The 22,511-nt window shown below is 33.8% G+C and overlaps 1 protein-coding gene across 4 annotated transcripts; it reads right to left on the bottom strand.

The window, feature by feature from the left end:
• Positions 1 to 936: 936 nt before the first annotated feature.
• LOC101742557 (MICAL-like protein 1) lies at positions 937 to 21,649 on the bottom strand. Of its 4 annotated transcripts, XR_009974017.1 has the most exons (15): positions 21,255 to 21,649; positions 20,993 to 21,177; positions 20,694 to 20,755; positions 20,215 to 20,572; positions 17,469 to 18,109; positions 17,059 to 17,180; positions 15,359 to 15,436; positions 13,077 to 13,272; positions 12,148 to 12,295; positions 11,669 to 11,845; positions 11,156 to 11,270; positions 10,629 to 10,728; positions 10,142 to 10,280; positions 6,730 to 7,901; positions 937 to 3,710 (listed from the first exon to the last, which is right to left on the bottom strand). XR_009974017.1 is itself a non-coding variant. In XM_062670558.1 (14 exons), the coding sequence occupies exons 1-14, from the start codon at positions 21,404 to 21,406 to the stop codon at positions 7,717 to 7,719; spliced, it is 2,652 nt and encodes an 883-aa protein (XP_062526542.1). In that variant the 5' UTR covers positions 21,407 to 21,649; the 3' UTR covers positions 7,026 to 7,716. The 4 variants fall into 4 exon arrangements, 3 of the variants coding, with proteins under 3 accessions (XP_062526542.1, XP_037869195.1, XP_062526543.1); XM_062670558.1 differs by lacking the exon at positions 937 to 3,710 and having other exon boundaries at positions 7,026 to 7,901; positions 11,675 to 11,845; XM_038013267.2 differs by lacking the exon at positions 937 to 3,710 and having other exon boundaries at positions 7,026 to 7,901; positions 17,059 to 17,174.
• Between the last annotated feature and the right edge of the window lie 862 nt (positions 21,650 to 22,511).

The following is a 22,511-nucleotide window of genomic DNA, read 5'->3' as shown; positions in this document are numbered from 1 at the left end:
GTACCACCACCCTGCCTATTTCTGCCGTGAAGCAGTAATGCGTTTCGGTTTGAAGGGTGGGGCAGCCGTTGTAACTATACATGAGACCTTAGAACTTGTATCTCAAGGTGGGTGGCGCATTTACGTTGTGGATGTCTATGGGCTCCAGTAACCACTTAACACCAGGTGGGCTGTGAGCTCGTCCACCGATCTAAGCAATAAAAAAAAAAAAAAAAAAATTAAATTGAAAAAAATTTCGGCACAAAACGGTTACCCAATTTTTCCCTTTGTTTTTTAAGGGAAGTGAGGAGCGAGGTTTTGTCAGTTTTTTTTAATAATGTTATGTTATGTATTGTGTGTATGTACGTGAATAAAATGAATATTCAAAACTGCACTACTCGCAAGAAGCCGACCCGATCCTGTGGATCGAATGGTAAACTGTCGACGTCGCCCTAAACACGTCATTAACGGTGCTTTTAGGTCCCTCAAGCACCGGTTCGGCGAGTAAATTAAAATTAACCCATAGACATAGCCCACTGAGTTTCTCGCCAGATCTTCTCAATGGGTCGCGTTTCTGTTCCGAAGGTAGATCCTGCGAAGCATTGCTCTTGCTCGGGCCAGTGTTAGCAACATCTCCGGTTTGTGTCCCGAGAGCTCACCTACACGCTAGGGTAAGTAACTGATATAGCGTCTCAAGGCTATCAGCATAGGTAGAAAAAAAAGCCGAATTCCACCCTGAAAATTAACTTTTAATGGCAGTATATTCTTGGCTGTGGTCGGGTATAAATTATTCCATATTTTTTGGATTATCTTGTTACATGGGTTTGTATAGTGGTCGACCTTTGGACGAAATTCTATTTTTCTAATCATTCTCCTTTGTTCATGAGTAGTAAAAAAATTGATGTTTGTAATAGTGGATAAGTTGAAATGTGGGATTAATAAATGAAATAAACAAAATAGGTAGATAACGAAGTTTATTTTTGTGCCTTTTGTGCACTTAGATTACCTACGTACCTAACTGGTGTCTTGAATCTGCGAGTATAATAATGTTAGTGTGTAAATTTGTTGATGTTAATTGAACGAATAATTTTAAAATAAATGAATAAATCATATGTTGGTATATTATTTGTAGTTTCTTTGAATTTACACTGTTACAATTTTAGTACTAAAAATCATAAAAATACGTACGTTATATATTTACGTTTAAAAGTAGAATTATAATACGGAATCATATTATGCTGAGAAACATTTGTCTAAATAATAAAAATTATGCAAATACAATTAAAAACTAGAGGCGATTACCCTAGTAACTTAACTGTATTTTTAACAATCAAGCTGTATAACAACGTTATAAATTTAGCAGTTTTCTAACAATAATAATATAATATATGATAATGGTGGTGGTATGGATGGTAGATGGTGGTGGTAGGTACATTTTTTTATACAGAAACTTACGATTAACACGAAAAAGATGTTTAGGCGAGTATAGTTTGGACCCACGGATCCTGGAATTCAACGATAAATGATGTCCAGGATTTCAACTAGTAGTCAAATGGTTCGCGGTAGTCAACTGGTATAGACCAGTTGACTACCGCGACAAAATTACTGAAATTTAGTGGTGCTTATATACCTAGTATAGTACAGTAAAAGATTCTTATTCCCGCTTCCTTCATTCGCGTTTTCACTATACGCGGATTACAAAAATGCGACCCAATTCCTATATTCGCGGATCTAAACGGTACCTACATCAGTGTGCTTAGTGCGGCTAAGTCCCCTAGCAAACGAAGGGAAGCTGTTCCAAGTCCATACAAATTGGAGTTAACTTTTGCGCAGTTAAAAAGCTCGCATTAAAGCACACAGTACCAACACATTAATAAAAAGGATTCTGTTTCCTTAATAAAATCTTTCTCGTGTTAGTTAAAATTAATTGTCTATCTATTCATAGGCATTAATTAGCCTATTATTGCATTTTAAACATCAGATTTTTTTTTGGGTTGTATGTTGACACTTTAATGTAGGCTGTGAATTAATTGACATCTGTTAAAGTAGAGTACAAACAAAGTGATATTATAGAAAATTATTCTAAAAGTGAATTTCGAGAATATTCGCCTAAATAAGGTCCATTGTTTAATTTTGTGGCCTGCGAAGATATCTTTTGTTTTAGGCAATAAATGGTAAGGACATCTACATACTATTATGAGAAGACTAGTATAAAAATATATTTTTAAATTTAATAACAAGTAAATAATTTATAATATAATTTTAATAATGCAGTTCACAGTTTAAGTAAGTCATTTATTGAGTCTGCACAGCAATAATAGATAACTAAGTTCTACCGAGTATTGCCTATTTTTCCAGATTAACGTTTCATATTTGATATGTTGTTTTTTTCCCTTCTACTGTAAGATTACAAACAAAAACAATAAAACAATAAATAGAGTGGCTACTCACAGCCCTCGGGCTGTCTTACAAACGTTGTCGCGAACTGTATTTTTAAAGTTTCTACATACAACAATCTGATTCGTTTAACAAATACAGAAATATAAAATTGCACTATTAAAATATTGCAGAAATGTCGACAAATTTTCGTATTTCTATAAATGAACTGCTTGTTTGTTGAAATAAATTATATAATTTTATTGGAAATTTTTAGCTGTTTATGTGATAATAAATGAAATCTCGAAGCTGATATCTAGAGTTTATCTTGTCAGTATATGAGTTAAATTACCTGTATATTTCAGTCATAATAAACTACTTAAAACAACGTATAGACTACACGAATCTTGTAACGAATTTCATACAACTGAGTGTTTCTTATTAATATCAATTGGTTATTTTGTATTAATTTATCAAAATTAATTGTTAAGTGAATTTAAAGGATACATGGGACATTGATGAGAAATATACATATTAAAAGATGTGATATCATTTCAACATATAATGCTTTGAAGTTAAATCTTTGTTTTTATTTAATCTCAAGTGCGAGCAGTTCTTTCGCTGATGTATGCACTGATTACCTTTGAAGGCACGGTCGCAATTAAATGGAGTACAGTATCTTCTGCAAAACTTTTTTTTAATGAGATACTTCGGAGCGTGTTTAAGGGAATTTCGACTTTTACAATACTACAATCCAATTGAAACTTTAACTTTACGTCGCAGGGACAGCGACGGCTTATATATTAAATATCTATTATTAGACTTAATGCCGCTCCTGGGCACCGGAAAAAAATCCGCCCCAATACTGGAATTCTACCTAAACTTATAGTTTATATATTTTTTTCAAAATTAAAATAACTAATTTATTGTAGAAACTTTAACATATGTTATATATTCCAAAAACATAAATAACTATTTGTTTTTTTTTCGAACAATGATAAATTTTACACTAAGGGGTGACGACACATAATGATATTATATTACATAAAAAAAAGAACTAATTAAATTTCTTTAATTCCAGAAAATGGAAAAATCGATAATTATTTTAAATGTCCAAGGAAATAAATTGATTAAATCATTATGATTATTAATTTTTACCAAAAGTGCCAAGTTATAATTCACAAATAATGGATGAATTGAATTTGCTGAATTATCAGTAAACAGAAAATGATTATAATAATTAATAGAATTAATCAATTATATTGAGCAATCTTGATAAGACTAAAAAAATACTTAATTTCAAAATTTTGCCGCCCTAAAAAATTTGCCGCCCCGGGCACTTGCCTCGATTGCCCCTATAGTCTAGTCAACAAGTTCAAAAACGTGTTAAATAGACATAAAGCTCCTAAAAATATGTACGATAGCTCATTGGATGCGGAATGATGTCTACAAAAATGTTTTTTAAGGGCTTATTAGCACATAAAAAATTGCGATTGTTATAAACAAAATAAGATTTAAAAAAAAAGGAATTTGGTTTTTCCTTAATTATTTCTAAAATAATGATATTTAAGGAATTTTGAAAAAAGATCCTGAAAGAGGAGGAAATTTCCAATAAAAAAGTCCCAACTCCCGGAATTCTATCTCTATTATTTATAAAAAAAAATTAACGCTGAAAATAGCGCTCCGCGAGGTCGTTACGGCATAGGCGCGCCGTCTAAAAAGCCGGTATATCACCTAAAATATTTTTTTTATAGTATTAAATAACAATTTAAAAATTTGAATAAATTATGGTGTAATCTAAACACTTGAACGAAAAAAACCTCGGTGAAAAAAAAATTTTATATCGATTTTAAAAAAAATTACACCATTGTTAATTAACTAACTTTTTTCCAATCTCTGTTTTTATAAATTACGGTATAAAAGTTACAATAATTCATCTATAAATTTTTCCCTTCGTGGAGCTCTTATCATTTAAGTACTTAATAAAGTTAAGCAAAAAAATTTTTTTAATCTTTATTATTTTGATAATTATAATTTTTTTTAATTTACAAAAAATTAAATTTCTAAAAAATGTTATGAAAAATAGTTTTTTTTCGTAATATCTTAATATTGCTGTTTTTGCATCTACCATAGGTATTAATTAACATTAAAAAAAAAAATTTACGCTATTTGTTAAGAAATTGTTTATAAACAGATACACTATTTTGGCATTTTTTTAAAAATTTTTTTTACCGTCTTATTGTATAGGTGAAATAAAGATTTAAAAAAAAAAAAATTCTTAAATAAATGTTTTAATTGTTTAAAATCGTTTTTTTCATATTTCAATTGTTTAAATAATTAGTTAAGAAATTAATTTTCCCTAAAAATCATCATTGACTCTTTTCAGCGGATTAACAAAGAAATACATTTTTTTATAAATAATTTCATTGTTTATTAACTTAACAATTTGTTATAAAAAAATAATATTAATCGTTATATTTTTTTTCGAAGACTACAAAAAATTACAAAAACAAACATACATAACAAAATATAGAAAAAAAATAATGTAATTTTTACACATTTTTAGATATTAAATGATAATGAAATTACAGCCGTTACATAATTTGTCAAGTTATAAATTGTTATAACTTTTAAACTATAAGAGATACGGTAAAGGACACTCAGGTCATTTTTATAAAGGATTTATTTATCTTTAAAATAAATTCAAAATCGGTCCTGTAACTATTGTTTATCAGTTGTTATAAGCATTTGATAAATAAATGAAAACTGATCGATAGCAGAATGTAAATGAGGTAAGTATAAATTAAAACTAGTATATTATTTAAACAAAATTATATATTTCTATGATTTATATGTAATTAGAAAGATATTTTATCATAGAACAAAAAAGTTTTTGGGTCCGTAGCTGTATCTATATTATTCATCAAATTATAAGCTATGAAATTTCAAAAAATATCAAAAAAATCTTAAATTTTTATAAACAAATGCTTATAACTGATAAACAATAGTTACAGGATCGATTTTGAATTTATTTTAAAGATAAATAAATCCTTTATAAAAATGACCTGAGTGTCCTTTACCGTATCTCTTATAGTTTAAAAGTTATAACAATTTATAGCTTGACAAATTATGTAACGGCTGTAATTTCATTATCATATAATATCTAAAAATGCTGTAAAAAATACAATTTTTTTTTTTCTATATTTTGTTATGTATGGTTGTTTTTGTAATTTTTTGTAGTCTTCGAAAAAAAATATAACGATTAATATTAATTTTTTATAACAAATTGTTAAGTTAATAAACAATGAAATTATTTATAAAAAAATGTATTTCTTTGTTAATCCGCTGAAAAGAGTCAATGATGATTTTTAAGAAAAAATAATTTCTTAACTAATTATTTAAATAATTGAAATATGAAAAAAACGATTTTAAACAATTAAAACATTTATTTAAGAATTTTTTTTTTTTAAATCTTTATTTCACCTATACAATAAGACGGTAAAAAAAAATTTTAAAAAAATCCCAAAATAGTGTATTTGTTTATAAACAATTTCTTAACAAATAGCGTAAATTTTTTTTTTTAAATGTTAATTAATACCTATGGTAGATGCAAAAACAGCAATATTAAGATATTACGCAAAAAAACTATTTGTCATAAAAAATTTTAGAAATTTATTTTTTTGTTAATTAAAAAAAAATATAATTATCAAAATAATAAAGATTAAAAAAATTTTTTTGCATTACTTTATTAAGTACTTTAATGATAAGAGCTCCACGAAGGGAAAAATTTATAGATGAATTATTGAAACTTTTATACCGTAATTTGTAAAAACAGAGATTGGAAAAAAGTTAGTTAATTAACAATGGTGTAAATTTCTGAAAAATCGATGTAAAATTTTTTTTTCATCGAGGTTTTTTTCGTTCAAGTGTTTAGATTACACCATAATTTATTCAAATTTTTAAATTGTTATTTAATACTATAAAAAAAATATTTTAGGTGATATACCGGCATTTTAGACGGCGCGCCTATGCCGTAACGACCTCGCGGAGCGCTATTTTCAGCGTTAATTTTTTTTTATAAATAATAGAGATAGAATTCCGGAAGTTGGGACTTTTTTATTGGAAATTTCCTCCTCTTTCAGGATCTTTTTTCAAAATTCCTTAAATATCATTATTTTAGAAATAATTAAGGAAAAACCAAATTCCTTTTTTTTTAAATCTTATTTTGTTTATAACAATCGCAATTTTTTATGTGCTAATAAGCCCTTAAAAAACATTTTTGTAGACATCATTCCGCATCCAATGAGCTATCGTACATATTTTTAGGAGCTTTATGTCTATTTAACACGTTTTTGAACTTGTTGACTAGACTACTAGTGTAAATCCACCACTGTAAATATCTATCTTTTTTAGTAAACCGTTAACACAAAGTTAGGTCGAGGTAAGGCCGTTGCTTGTGTTTAGTTGTTTACATTAAGTAACGCGACTATCAGAATACGCGCATTAGACCGATGCGTTTTAAAGTTCAATAACAATTGCGAGCTTCTGGGAACCATTTAAAATTATTGCAATTATAAGATTAGGTACTATAAATATATATTATGGTGTTAGTTAAATGTCTTTTGAAATTCGACTTGAATTAATTCACTTAATCAATGAGAAATAATAAGTATTACAACATACTACTGTTATTGTACAAATAATACTGGAATTATTGTGAACATGTTATTAATACTATGTTAGTTAAGTACAAAAGTAAGTAAATTTATACGTATTAGTATAACGGTATTCATTTTTTTGTTCTACACAAAATAAGAATTAAAAAAATTACGTTAATTTACACATGATATAAAATATATATTAACACAAAACAAAAGATTGTCAAACAACATTACTATTTGGTCACTAATATAATAAGACTCATTATATGTAGCTTTTGTATTATATCTGGTGTGTTACGGATAAATGAATTTATGTATTATTTTATGTATTTTACTATATACTAACGCTGGCACGAAAACGATATTGATTTATCCTAAATATATGTCAAATCATCTATACTCCATTTTTGTGCTTAAGTGATATAAGCATGAATGTGTCGATCTCCCTTCCTCAGTCACACAAGCAGTATTTAAAAAAAAAACATAATGTATAGTGGTAATGAAAAAAGTAGTTTGCTGAGTTTGTTTTTTACATTGAATGGAGTACTAGAGCCATGCATATTAAAGATCTAATTGACTTTTCATTTTATCAATAATAAAAAATATTTAGTGGAATGATTCAGTCTTACTTGCAAGTACTTTCAGTACCTTTCAAAGCAAAAAAAAAGTTAATATCAATCAATATCCGCGTAACTGCTATTTATTTAGATTTCTTACGTTCTTTTTCTTCTTTGTGTTCAGGCGAATCGTCCTTTTTCTTTGAAATTAATGTGTGTTTTGCTTTTTTGAATTGTTTTTTCATTTTATCCTTTACTTTGTTCTTCTTCGGAGCTGCAACCTCAACTGATTTGATTGAAGAACTGTTTGATTCGCTTTGTCTCTGAGCTGGAAATATACAACATAAAGAATTTTAACAGGAGTAACAGTAACTTTACTGTTACGTACGTACTGAGTAAAAGTAACGTTACTTTGTTTATTGCTATAACCTATCTTCAAATCAAGTGTAATTACAAATTTAGGATTCATTTGATGTTGAAAGATTGGAAGCCCTACCCAAATGGAGACCCAATGTTGGAGTGTTTGAGTGTCAATTGTATATTTAATATTTGTTAGGGCACCGCATACATAGATGTGTCTAAAGTAAAGTACTTAGACAAGTTTTAAAGTAGATGTCCGGCTTGAATTATAAATAGCTTACTGGATTCACCTGTATTAGTTTTATCTAGTCACATTCTGATTAGTTTTTTATGATCCATTATCACTCCATTGTAAAATGACATCTATAGCCATTAAAAAAAGGTCCTAAAGTTGTTTGCATTATACTGATGCACATAGCATTTCAAACTATGTTTTTCAGCCTTATTGACACTTTTCTACAATATAAATAGTTAAAAAAAAAAAAATATATTTGATATCCTGTTCAGAATAATAGACCGAAGTAATAAAATTATTGTCATGTATTGTATTGCATTGTATTGTCGTCGGTCCTTGATACGTATGCAATTTTTTCAAGCTATTCGGACGGTATGAAGTTTTTTTCCTTTTTATTGCCCTTATAGGCAGCCGAGCATACGGCCCACCTGATGGTGAGTGGTCACCGTTGCCAATGGACTTCAGCAATGCCAGGGGCAGAGCCAAGCCTCTGTCTGCCGTTAAGTACTCTCCACAGTCATCGTTTGAAGAAGAATACGTCATAGCGCGCGGGAAACACCGTGGAGGCGAGCTCATTTAAAAGCTGGATGGTACGTGGCAAAAAAATATCTCCGGAAACGCACTGTGGATAAACGCAGTGGCTCCACGTAGTACGGATGAACTCTACTCCGGTGGAGGGCGGTGCGATGGTACAAAACGAGATGATGGGATCATCTCAAACAATTCCTCCCCATGGAGCATGCGGTATAAAATACAGAGAGAGGCGATGTCCCTCTGCAGACCCACAGGTTCCAAACGATCCGTAAGAATCGAGTTTCAGTTAGTGAGAATTAGTATAAAATATTCCTTTACATAGAGAGATAGATACAGCTCATGCTAATGAAAGTGCGTTGAAATGTGTATGACTATGTTGCGTTGTGGTGAATGTGAGTGGACTGTATTTATTAGTTTGATATCTTTATTAGTCCATAGGTGACAAATGAAAGAGAATATATGAAATATGAAATCGATGTGTGGCTGGAATTGAAAAGGGAAAAGTGTCACAGCGGACGTAGTAGTTTTATTTTTCCAAATGGAAAGGCAAAGATATCACACCATACAGGCTAATCTTTTATATATTTTTTTATGAAATATGATATTATGAAATGAATTGAAGCTGATTAATATGAAACATGGCATGGCATGAAATGAAATGAATTGAAATGAGATGAGATGATATGGGATATTTTTATGAAAAATGATAATATGGAGTGAAATGAAATGAAGAATTTGAGACATTAATCAACTGGGATGAAATTAAATGAGATGAGATGAAATGAGATAAGATGAATTTATAATTTTCGTAATTACTGGTGGTAGAACCTCTTGTGAGTCCGCACGGGTAGGTACCACCGCCCCGCTTATTTCTGCCGTGAAGCAGTAATGCGTTTCAGTTTGAAGGGTGGGGCAGCCGTTGTGACTATACTGAGACCTTAGAACTTATATCTCAAGGTGTGTGGCGCATTTACGTAATAGATTTCTATGGGCTCCAGTAACCACTTAACACCAGGTGGGCTGTGAGCTCGTCCACACGTCTAAGCAATAAAATAAAAAATAAATATGGGATGAAATATAATCTCAGTAAAATGGTGGTCATTTACTGAGATCTTTTCAGGGGACTTTTTGGAGGATCCCGAGAAGTTACGTCCAACGGCTTTGTTTCATTTTTGCACATTGTGCACTTTCACAGATACTAAACAGTTAATAAACCACCGTTATTACACATTTAAACCTGAAGAAACATTAAATAGAAAAAATAAAACAAATCGCACAACTTCACACGTCGCGTTCCCGCCAAAAAGTCCTCATAGCGGACGTCGCTCGTTGACACTGTTGACGTTCCGAATTCAAACAGATTACGATACTAGCTGGTGCGGGTTCACGAGGCTATCGCACGAGTGTCAGGTTGGAGGGAGGGAGGGGGTGGGGGTTACCTCGTTTACTGGCGATGGACGCTGCGATGGCGAGGTCCTCCTGCTGCTCGCGGCGCCGCTCCGCGTCCAGCTGCTGCACCAGCTCGTCGCGCAGACGTACTATCTCCACGAGCCGCGTGACCAGCTCCTCTTCCCGCGCCTGTTTATTTAGCTGTTATTTTATACCAATACTTGAAGAAAAAAAAACAATTTTGGTATATTGACTTTTAAAAACTATGTTTAAAAAAATGTTAACCGATTTAAGCAACATTTACTGTGTGTTATTAATAATAATAGCATTAATTTCACACCGAAGCAAGTGTATTTGCGCGACGAAGGGGTCTTGTGTTCCGATTCCAAAGGTCATTCGATCTCATGTCTCAAGAGTTGGCAGCATTCGCATTGTGATTGTTGGTTCCTTTAACCACTTAATGACGGATGGCCTGGATCAACCTTCTATTTAATAAAAAATAAACTAGCGCTGAATTAACTCCAGTAACTGAATTACCTTATCCGCGTCAATACGGTTGACCGCTGGACGCGATTGGATTATTCTAATCTCGTGCTCGATATCTGCTTGCTCCTGTTCTAGACGTTGTTGTCGACGGCTGGAAAATAATAATAGTAGAAATATATATTTATAAAATTAAGTTTATAGTATACAAATGTATCTGTTCTTTTGTTCGTTCAATCATTATTAATAAATTATGCTATTTTGTTGAATTTTTTTGTAATTATAATAATTAATTATTGTATTAAGAATAAAAAGATATTTTATAAAGATCTGAATCGCACTAAGGACATTTTCGAGATGCATTTTTCATTCCTCAAGTGTTATCGAAATCAATAGTTCCACCACAATTATTTCCAACATACCTGGTATACATATATTTTTAAATAGCCTTATTTAGCAGACGGAAATGCAGTTTACCTAATGGAACTTGTTGACTGTCGCCGATTGATACTGGCAATACTGCCTACTATAAAAGACTGATATCACACATAAGTACAAACAGATAAAGGTTTTTAACGTACATATACATAAGTTCCGTTTGTTTCCTGAACAGATCGTTCTTCTCGTTGACAAGTTCGCAGAGTTGTATCACAAGATCTTCGACCTCTTCTTGCGGCACAGAGGATGGCTCGTCGCCTGTCAAAAAATATATTACTTTGAGTTTATATTAAATACTTTGTTGAAAATATTTAAATAATTAACAAAATCGAACATTTTAATGAAATTTACAAAATTTAAATCAATCGGGAATTCAGTTTAGGTTATATTTTGAAGAATTTACAAGTAACAAAGATATTAAATATTGAAGAAGATTATATTAAAGTTTGAGGTAATTGAAAAAAATTTAAGTAAACCATAGCTTTCCAAAGAAAAGATAGTATAGGTGCATATTTATACAGGGAGAGATTTTCGAATACAAGCGGCGAGATGTCGTGTCACTCTCGGCCGCCCGTCGAGAAGCTCCGCGTGTGCACAACAACCTCAAGAGACCCGTGCAATCAGGAAATATGAATATGTGCATTTGTACTGTGTACCCTCACACTTATCCCGTATCATCTTCTCGATGAGTACCCCCTGCCGCTCCAGCCCGAGCTGCTGCGTTTCCAGGAGATCGAGCTGCACTTGCAACTCTTCTGGGGACATCTGAAGTTTCACTTCGCGTCGTTCCGGCAGCGGGAGGCCCGGCGCTGGGCCCTTAGTTCGTCGCCCAACTGTACGAGATAATATTCACGATTAGTTTTTATAAGTAAGTTTGGTCCCCTATTCATTCAGCAACATACAACATTCAGTTTGGCAGAGTTATTAGTTTTTGCTTCTTGTTATGCTGTTCTTGCTATGAGGCTAAGGGACGTTATGATATTATTATTATTTTTCGCCAGAACTGAGTGACTTAAGTTAATTTTTATTAAACAAATTCATAAGCGTAATATTTTTTTGTAGACGTAACACGGATGTAAAGAGCCTGTAACACCTATTAATATTAAAAAAAAATATACACAAGGTAAATTAATACCTAAACTAGAGTTGTTACTTCCGAGACCGGATGTATCGACGCCTTTTTCAAGAGAGCCCGCACATTCGGACAGCGTTGATATGCTGTCAGGAGGAGTTGGTGCCGTTATGTTCTTCCTTAGCTGCACTGGAGTGCTTTTTCCGTACATCTGTAAGTCGAAGATAAGAAAACTGTGACTTAATGAACGAACTTCTTTCACTGGTGGTAGGACCTCTTATGAGTCCACACGGGTAGGTACCAACACCCCGCCTATTTCTGCCTTGAAGCAGTAATGCGTTTCGGTTCGAAGGGTGGGGCAGCCGTTGTAACTATACTGAGACCTTAGCACTTATATCTCAAGGTGGGTGGCGCATTTACATTGTAGATGTCTATGGGCTCCAGCAACCACTTAATACCAGGTGGGTTGTGAGCTCGACCACCCATCTAAGTAATAAACAAAAAAAAACAAAAATTACCTCCCTCATCGTGACTTGTGCAAACATTTTTTAACACTCATAGGTGAACATTTATTATAGTTAGTAGTAAGTACTAAAGGAGATTAAAGTGCAAACCACAACTGCACAAAGCTTCACCCGAGTCGGCTAAACGATGCGAAAACGCAGAACAAAACGAACAATTACGTAATTTTTACATAGCTGTACATAAGAATGTTGTATTTAATAAATCAAAACGGGCAATAAATAAAGGACAGTGAAAAACATTTTTGTTTAGTTTAATAATATAATACATTTGAGTGCTCATAAGAAACTCTCAATTCAAATTCTAGTTTAAGATGTGCATTTCAATAAAGATTATTTTGAATGCTATAAATAAACGCTACCAGTGATTTTTAAAACTGCCAAAACACTTTTTTTCTTTATGTTCTTTATTTATTTAAATGATAATAATTTAAGATTTTTCGACAGGTTTATTGGGCTGGCAATACTTACGTGACTCGAGTTAGCAGTAGAATTGTAAGAACTGTGCGATGATAGGCTGGCAACATCTTCCATTGACGTGCCCGGCTGTTGCGGCTCTGAAACCAGTACCACAGGGGGCGGAGGGGCCTTCTGTTTCTTACGTCGAGGCGCGCTCGACGGCAGGTTCGGCGTGCTCGTCGCCATAGAAGAGTTGTACATCTTTGAGCTGTTTAATGTAATTTTGTTTTTTTTTTATTGCTTAGATGGGTGCACGAGTTCACATCCCACCTGGTGTTAAGTGGTTACTGGAGCCCATAGACATCTACAACGTAAATGCGCCACCCACCTTGAGACATTAGTTCTAAGGTCTCAGGTATAGTTACAACGGCTGCCCCACCCTTCAAACCGAAACGCATTACTGCTTCACGGCAGAAATAAGCAGGGTGGTGGTACCTACCCGCGCGGACTCTCAAGAGGTCCTACCACCAGTAAAATGAATTCCAAAAAATGATTTTCACTATTGCAGTAGATTCAAGAGCTAAGAATAATATATTGAGTTTATAACACAAATTTTTCTTTAACAAAAATTTCAACGATATTTGACGTTGTTTTATTTCTTTTAGATAAAAGTACACTTATTGCGGCATAACTATAATAGTTAGACATATGCTGTCGCGACACTTTTTGTAAATAATAATGTGTTCTACAAAGTCGTAGTACATTATTTTATTCTATCATCAATAGTTTTCGCAGGGTACGCGATGTAAAGAATATTTTAGGTAATTTTTTTACAGCTTGGGTTACATTATTGGAGTTTTAGTAAGGATCCCTAACTTTTTTCAAAAAAATATTATAGCCTATGTCACTCGGAAATAGTGTAGCTTCCAAACAGTGAAAGAATTTTTCAAATGGGTTCAGTAGTTTCGGAGCCTATTCATATAATACAGGGTGGCCCATAAGTCCTTTGAAAAGTAAAATTTGAATAAAACGAACAGGGCGCGCGTGAGCGGTGCAGGGGAAGCGGGGGGAGTAACTTCGGTTTCTGGGAATTTAGTCGCGATGGAGCGTTTTACCGGAGCGGACCGTGCGTTTTGTGTGCGCGAGTTTTATAAAAACGACAATTCGGCAACCGTTGTGCGGCGTAAATTTCGAGAACACAAAGGTTTACACAACTTTGACGACACTCCAACTCTTCAAACGATTAAGAACTGGGTTGCTAAGTTCGAGGAGACCGGCTCGACGTTAGATAAACCGCGGTTGGGTCGCCCAAGGACGTCACGTACGGAACAAAACATAGACACAGTGACACAGTCTATTCGCGAAAATCCGACACAGTCAACTCGTAAGCGCGCCAGAGCATTAAACGTATCCAGGACATCGTTACAACGGATTTTGAAGAAAGATTTACATATGCACCCTTACAAAATTCAGTTGGTTCAAGAATTAAAGGAAACTGACGGTATTCAAAGACAAAATTATGCGAATGAAATGTTGAATCGGTTTACTTCCTTCAATAACATAATGTTCTCTGACGAGGCTCATTTCCATCTTAACGGGCATGTTAGTAAACAAAATTGCCGCTATTGGAGCCCCATCAATCCAAAACTTAAGCATCAGAAGCCCTTACATAGTCCGAAAGTGACTGTTTGGGCCGCTATGTCAGCCCATGGTATCCTAGGGCCTTACTTCTTTGAGGATGGCAGAGGGCGCGCAGTTACTGTTACGTCGGAGCGATATGTGGCTATGATCGAAGAGTTTTTCATACCAGAATTGCAAAACTTTTCAGGCTTTAATGCCAGGACGTGGTTTCAACAGGATGGGGCCACTTCTCACACCTCTAACACTGCTATGCCCGTTATCCGTCAACTTTTTCCTGGCAAAGTTATCTCTAAGAGAGGAGACATTTCCTGGCCTCCACGTAGTCCAGATCTGACCCCGATGGATTTTTTTTTGTGGGGCTACCTTAAGGCTAAAGTATACGATACAAACCCGCGGTCAATTGAGGCTCTAAAAGAAAACATCCGCAGAGAAATGACAAGCATTTCAGCAGTGACGTGCCGCGCAGTCATCGACAATTTTAGACGTCGTTTGCAAGAGTGCCGTGATCGCAACGGATTACATTTAGGAGATGTTATTTTCAAAAAATAATTCCCGCTTTTTAAGCTTTTTATGTAAATAAAAATTTAATTCATAATGTAATTAGTTTTATTTTAATAAATTTTTTTTCATATCAAAGGACTTATGGGCCACCCTGTACAAACAAACAAACAAATCTTTCCTTTTTACAATATTAGTATAGAAGTATAGATTACCTTAAGTCGTCAATTTCATCGTCTGTGGAAGGTTCTTCTCCGTCGGACCAAAATGGATTGACGGCTATGAGACGTTTTCTGTAAAATTAATGTTAGTAAATTCACACGGAGAGTTCACCGTTCCTGACCGTTCAAAAATGTTTGAGATTTAAATTTTATATTTCTTTTAATTTATATTTGACTTTTCCATGAAGCTAACTACTAGGGAATTTAGTGCAGTGGTTTCCCGTTGCCTTCTGCACCAGACCTTTTTGAGATTATTTAGATCTCAAGGCTGCTGAGGCCTCTTCCAACCAGTTTCCTGATCAGGAGTATATCAGGTTAACCGTATATACATATATAAAAAAAATATCTTTTAATATTCTTTTGATACAGTATTCGTTCAATTATTTCAATAAATTATGGGGGGAAATTGAAGTTGGTCATCCATAATGAAATGCAACTAACGAGAAATTATTTATGTATTGAGATAGACATACAATAAAATTAAGGTAGGCAAAAAAATGATAGCGTGTTTTTCGCGTCACACACTGCCTTGTCTACACAATCCAAGTTGAATAACAAATGACAGTTAGTGCCGATTAGTGAACAACAATTTGTTTTTCCTGGTGTCTCTGAAAACGTTATGGTGAAACGGACAAGAAGTCATATCCTGTTGCACCATGACAGCGTCATTGTATAATGCGAATAATACGGTCGGTTTTGGGTTCTGAAGACATGTATCAATTTTGACATTTAATAAATTATTAATTACTAGCTGACCCGGCAGACTTCGTAGTGCCTCAATCTATAAATAAAAGACCTAAGCTTTTGTATAAAATAAACATAAAACAAACAAAAGGAACCCGTCCGACGGGAGACACATCAAAGGAAAAACAAAATTGTTATTTTTATTTAATTCCGAGCAATTTCATATATATTTAAACCTTCTCTGGATTTCCACAAATAATTCAAGACCAAAATTAGCCAAATCGGTCCAGTCGTTCTCGAGTTTTAGCGAGACTAACGAACAGCAGTTCATTTTTATATATATAGATAATTGTACTAAAGTACATATTTGCATAGTTGGGCGAAAGTGTTCAAGGCCCGTCTGAAGTAAAGCGACTGATGCTACCCATCTTGAGACATGAGGTCGAAGTCACACTTGTAATGTGTAAAGGTTCTCCGTTTGCTGAGTGCGAGTATTTTAACGTTCTCGATAGCGTAAAAGTTAATTCAAAATTGTATAGAGGTGGAACGTTTGCCGCTAGGGGCGCTGCTCTAACTGCATAAAATTTTGAGTTAATCTTTACGCTATCGAGAACGTTAAAAAACTCGCACCAAGCACACAGAACTGTTAAAACGGAACGCACGTCTGCTTCGCATGAAAAACAAGCAGAGGAGTGTATGCTTATCATCAGTAAAATTAATTTTAATGACAAATTTATTTTTATTTGTTGATGGGAATTTATTTATTTCCTAATTTGAAACGTTTTTAAAGTTTTCAAAGTTTGTAGTTTTATTTAATGTAGTTTTTTTTCAATGTTTTTTTTATTCACTTTTCTTTTTTATTTGATGAATTATAACAAGTTTTCAAAGTAAAGACTTTGTTCACGGATATAAGTTTCGCATTGTTTTTAAGAACGCGAAGATAAGTCTCAACAATTTGGGCTTGTAATTAATGTGTTCTAGAAAATATGATGATAAAAGACTGTGCTTACACTGGTAGTGTTTCAGGTTGCTTTGAAATCGGTGGTATTGGTGGTAGTTCCTCGTTTTCATCGTCGCTGCTGCCGAAAGGATTAGTGCTCACTGTCTTGGAAGGATTTTGGGAGACCTGAACCTATACAACATTTAGCAAATATTAGAATATTTCGTGTATTAGTAGTATGTTTATTTCTATTCTGCATTACAGAGTTCATTTCAAAACACAAATTACTTGAGAAAAAATGAGAAATCACATATATTTTATAAATTACTTCTAAAAAAACAAATATCTTTTGATAATGTTAAACGTATAATAGTTTTAGAGGACATAAGTTGGGTCATTGTAAAGTGTATTTAGGACACAGGCACTGTAAACCCTATAAATAAAGATACTTTGATTTTTGAATGGAATATTTGTATTTACCTCATCATCATCATCCGAAAATGGGTTCAAATGATCAGGATACTCTTCGTTCTCTTGAGGTGTAACAGTTGGTGCGCCTTTTGGTTTTGATATCTTTTTAAAATCTTGACCCATTTGCTTTTTACGTCGCGGCGGTACATTTATTTTGATTTCTGGTTCTAATACGATAGGCTCTTCAGAAATCGGTTCAGTGCTACTTAGTGTAACGTTAACACTGTTCGCTAGTCTGCTATCGTCCGTTATATTGTTATAATCATTGACTATTAATGGTTCACTGTTTTCTAGGACAACATCTTTGTTGAAACTTTTTACATCAATACTCACATCTTCTTGCAACTTGTGTTCAGATTTAGGTAAAGTTTTCTCTTCAACAGTTGATTCATTGCAGCTACCGTCAGAAAGTTGTGTTTGTAAGAAATTGAATTTTTTAACATTACTTTTGTATACTACGTCTGGTAAATTATTAATTGGTTTATTACTACTCTCTGTTCTATCAAGAACAGTTTTTGGGTCATGCTCATTCAGTATTTCAGTTTTTACTTCTATATTTATCTGAGTGGAATTTTCTTTTAAAATATTATTCATCCTGTTATCTATGGGGACATCTTTTTCTATATTTTTTTCGAACATACTTATTTTGTCTGTAAACACATAAAATTTTCATTATAATAATAGTTGTATGCAATTTAATAATTTCTGCGTTCTTCAATTTAATTGTTGATTCTTGAAACTCCATGAGTATTATTTATCATTTTGAGTACTGTCAAATTAAATGGAAAAGATATTCTTACGTTTTTCACAGTAAATACAAAACAAAAAGCAATCCAGAAAAACTTAGAAATATACAGGAAAGAGCAAGAATTCAACACACGGAAAATACATACATTACACATACGTTTAAAAGTAATACCAAAATATTTTCAAGTATTTTTTTTATTTGCAAGTAATCGCCCGGTAGTGACATCTTCTTTTTACTATTTTGGCGTACCAGAATTTCTTAGGGACAAACTTATATTGTCAAGTTTCCGTTTTCTAATAAATTATTCAACTTTTTTATAATTATTTAGTTTTTCAAGACAATGTTTTTTATTTTTTTTAACCTATGCTGTTAGCCTTGAGAGGATATTTCAGCTTCACCCTAACGTGTGTAGGTGAGCTCACGGGGCTCAAACCGGAGTGTTGCTAACACTGACCCTAGCAAGAGCAGTGCTTCGCAGAATCTACCACCGGATCGGAAACGCGACCCACTGAGAGGATCCGGCGAGAAACTCTGTGTCTATGAGTTAATTCGCTCGTCGAGCTCTTCGTCGCAAGCGACGGGTTCGACGAGGACAGTGACCGGTGCTTGTGGTGCCTAAAAGCACTGTTAATGGATCAGGAGGATCCGTAATGACGTGCTTTGGGCGAAGTCGACGACGATACTCGATCCTGTCGACCATTCGGTCTACAGGATCAAGTATGTAGTTTCCAGCGGCCACGACAAGAGGGTTCTCATGTCGTGCCGCCTTTTCAAAGTGGCGCAGCGATGCCGACTGTAGATACTTATTGACAGAGTCGAGCTCTAGGTCATCGTGGAGATCCACGTTCCTCAGGGACCATGGTGCTCCGACGGCTATCTTGCAGAATTGGGATTGAATAATCTGAAGGAGCTTCAAGTTGGTACGGACCGGGTGAGCGAACACTATGCTTGCATACGTCATGTCGGGGAGTATGCAAGTTTTGTAGAGAGTTACCTTATTACGGAGGGACAGTTTGCTTCGTTTGCAAAGCATAGGGTACAGACGTCCTAATATGTAGGCGGCACGGTCGCGTAACGTTTTGATATGGGGACGGAATGTCATCCCTCTGTCGAGGTTGACGCCTAGGTATTTGACTTTCGAGGTCCGCGGTGTGGGCTGGCCAAAGAGAGTGATGGGGTTAACGGCGGAGGTGTTTGCGCGCCTATTAGGGAGTGGGATGCTCGAAGTGGTATTTCAAGACAACACGTTTTTTCACTACATCTTTTAAGGCAGGGGTTACTCATTGATTTAATTTGATTGAATCATTAAAATAAAATGTAACTTTATATTTCTTAAGAATAATTTATATCAATTAATAAAGTTCTATGATAAGGAAGTAACGCTAGTGTCCCCTTTCTGCAAAGTGAGTTTAAAATAAATGTTAACAATCCTGTTATTATTCTAAAGTTGTAAGTTATTTTATGTCTCATGAAATTTTGCTTGTATTTCTGTTTGATCTAGATCTTGATTATTATTAGTTTATGTAATGTTAAAATTTGTAAATATGTGGATGCTCAGAGATAGAAAAGAAGCATGTTACTGTTGATTTCTTTTCTGTTTTGGTAGAGATTGGAAATTTTTCGTAAACAGAAAGTAATTTTAGCAGAGAGGTCAAAACTTGGACTACTAGGAAAATATATTTCCATTTTATTATGGCAATGAATTGTGAATATTTACACCAAATGCAATGTTAGTACTTGACTGTTAAACATACAGTCATAGACATCTTTACAGCATTTCCCTCCTCATATACCACATCCTGAATTGTAATCATAAGCAGCGTCTGACCTTTTGAGATGGCTTGATATTATCCAATGTAAAAGGAGGCCAGATATTTTTAGATGTAAAAAGAACAACTCCATAGAGGACAGTAGTTATTCAGTTTACTTTACGTCAGATTGGCAATTAGATTTTCAGCCATCCTACTACACCCTAATTATTAATACAATATTTCATCAATAACTCACCCAGAACAGACTGTGGTCGTTTGTTTTCCCTGAAACTAATTTTATCTTCACACAAATTATCTTTTGGTTTTGGCTCATCTAAAACATCAGTGAATGCCAACATGCCCATTAGATTTTGATCATTGTTGTTGTTCAAAAGTTTAGATAGAGTTTTATCATTTTTACAACTATCACAGGTAAAATCAGATCCTTCAACTGTTTCATAACTCTTAGGATTCAGGTGTCCTGAGCATTTTGAACAACGGAAACATCTTCTGTGGTAGAGTTTATGGGCTACCATCAGACGTTGAGCTAAATAAACAGGTAAGCCACATGAAGTGCATTTATCAAGACCGGTCTTGCCAAATCTTACTGGTGTCTAGAAAGAAGTATTAACAAAAAATTAAAGAGTAGAAATACAAAGTGCAGAAAAAAGTAAAGAAGCAAACATTCACAAATAGCTGTGTTCAGAAGGGCTGGTTTACTTTTATTAAACTTACAGGTGGTTCTGTTGTTTTTGTAGGTAAAGCTTTCGATTCATTTTCTGACACCTTAGTGTTCACTGAAAGTAAGAAGTGTTTTAGTAAAATCAAGAAGGAAAAATGTAATATTGAGTAAAGTATTTGTTTAAATAATATTTTATTATTGGATTAATTTAAATATAAATATAGTTTAAGTATAGAATAAATGATTCTATGTAACTAATGTAGTGTAACTAACTGGGAATGACAAATATTTCCTCCTGTATTTGTTTAATGTACTCAATATTGAATAAATGAATTTCTTTTCGAGCATTTACCTGTATGACTGAGGCGTTGGTAGAATTGGGATAAATAAGTCAAAATTGATAATCTGTCCGGAACGTCATTATCTACCATGTCTTCAGGGTCCAATAATGCAGGTATTCCAAGGTATTTTTCAGCTATGTTAAATGCTAGTTGATTGTTTTCATAAATATTTTCAGGTTTTAATTTCGACATATCACTGGATTTAGAGAAAGCAGAATACATGAGAAATTTGGTTTAATTAGTTTCTTTTAAAGCATTTAGTTGTTTACTTACATCAAATCTGGCCTAAAATGATGAACTAAAGCACAAAATGCCATTCCATTTCTCCAAGATGTTGTCATATTTTCTATGTGTATATCCGGACAATCTTTAATTAAACGCTTACACCACAACTCCAGAGCTTTTGTGCCTTTTCTTTCCGACATGATTCATTAATTTTTTTAACTTTCTTATATTATTATTTATTTATTAATATTGTATCTTACATTTATATTCGCATAAGTTTTACAGATTTTAAGCATTTTTTTATTAATGAAATTGAGAAAAGTTTAATATTATTTCAACCATTGTATTTTTTATAAAACTTTAAAATTGTAGTTTGCGCTTTGCTGTTTGGTTGGTTAGTTGGCACTTGGCATTCCGAAATCCATTCAATTTGTTGATACTTGATAAAGAGTATTATCTATGCTGTTGATTCTTATTTATTGACATGTAGTCTATGGTTTTAACTTTTGACGGGAGCGCGACAAGCAGAATGAGTTAATCGTCTATGTAGGTACCGTAGTGTTTCTAGTTCATGGTGTAATAAAATAGCTTAAATTGTTTACCATTTAGCATCTATGAAAGTGCGCAAATGCGGGATAATGGAACAAAATCATAGCTTGTCATGTTCTTTCAGATTTTAATTGACTCACAAGAAACTTGACTTGTCTGATGGACGAATAATTTTTTTCGGTTCTCGTTTTCTACCTATTCGCTGATAACATAAGGAGCTATTCCAGCTACACGCGGCCGGGAGTACGAATCAAACAAAAAATCTACGATACGCACTTTTTGCGGGAACACGAGCAGCGAAGTTCTGTGAATTGTTATATTTTGTTGAGTAATTTGGTGTTTCTGCAGGTTTGAACGTGTAATAATGGTGACTAATTAACCGCTTAGAATCTGTGGAACTTCACAAAATTGGAAAAAATATATAAAGGGGCTGGACGTAGCTATTCAGGTTCCTGCAAAAAATTCACTAAAGTTGTTTTTTTATGAAGGAAGGAGGCCTTTCCAGTTTACCAGGACAGGGGAGGCGAACAAAGGCTCAGCCAGGAGGGGTGGGATTTGCTAACAGCTGCCCGAGTGCGTTCGTCAGATTTAACAGCTCAAGGGCAGCAGCTTCGCGAATGCATCTACTACCGCGACCAAACTCAACGGGCTGATGTATGGATTAGGTTGCACGTTGAACTCTGCCGAGTTCGATAAATACGGTTACCAGAGTCCATAAGCTTGCTCTTAGTGCTAGAGCTGAAGGCGGTTAATGCA

This window comes from Bombyx mori, chromosome 10, assembly GCF_030269925.1.
Source record: "Bombyx mori chromosome 10, ASM3026992v2".
NCBI lineage: Eukaryota > Metazoa > Arthropoda > Insecta > Lepidoptera > Bombycidae > Bombyx > Bombyx mori.
Note: the sequence above shows the minus strand (reverse complement) of the source record. Positions and strands in the feature narration are given on the sequence as shown.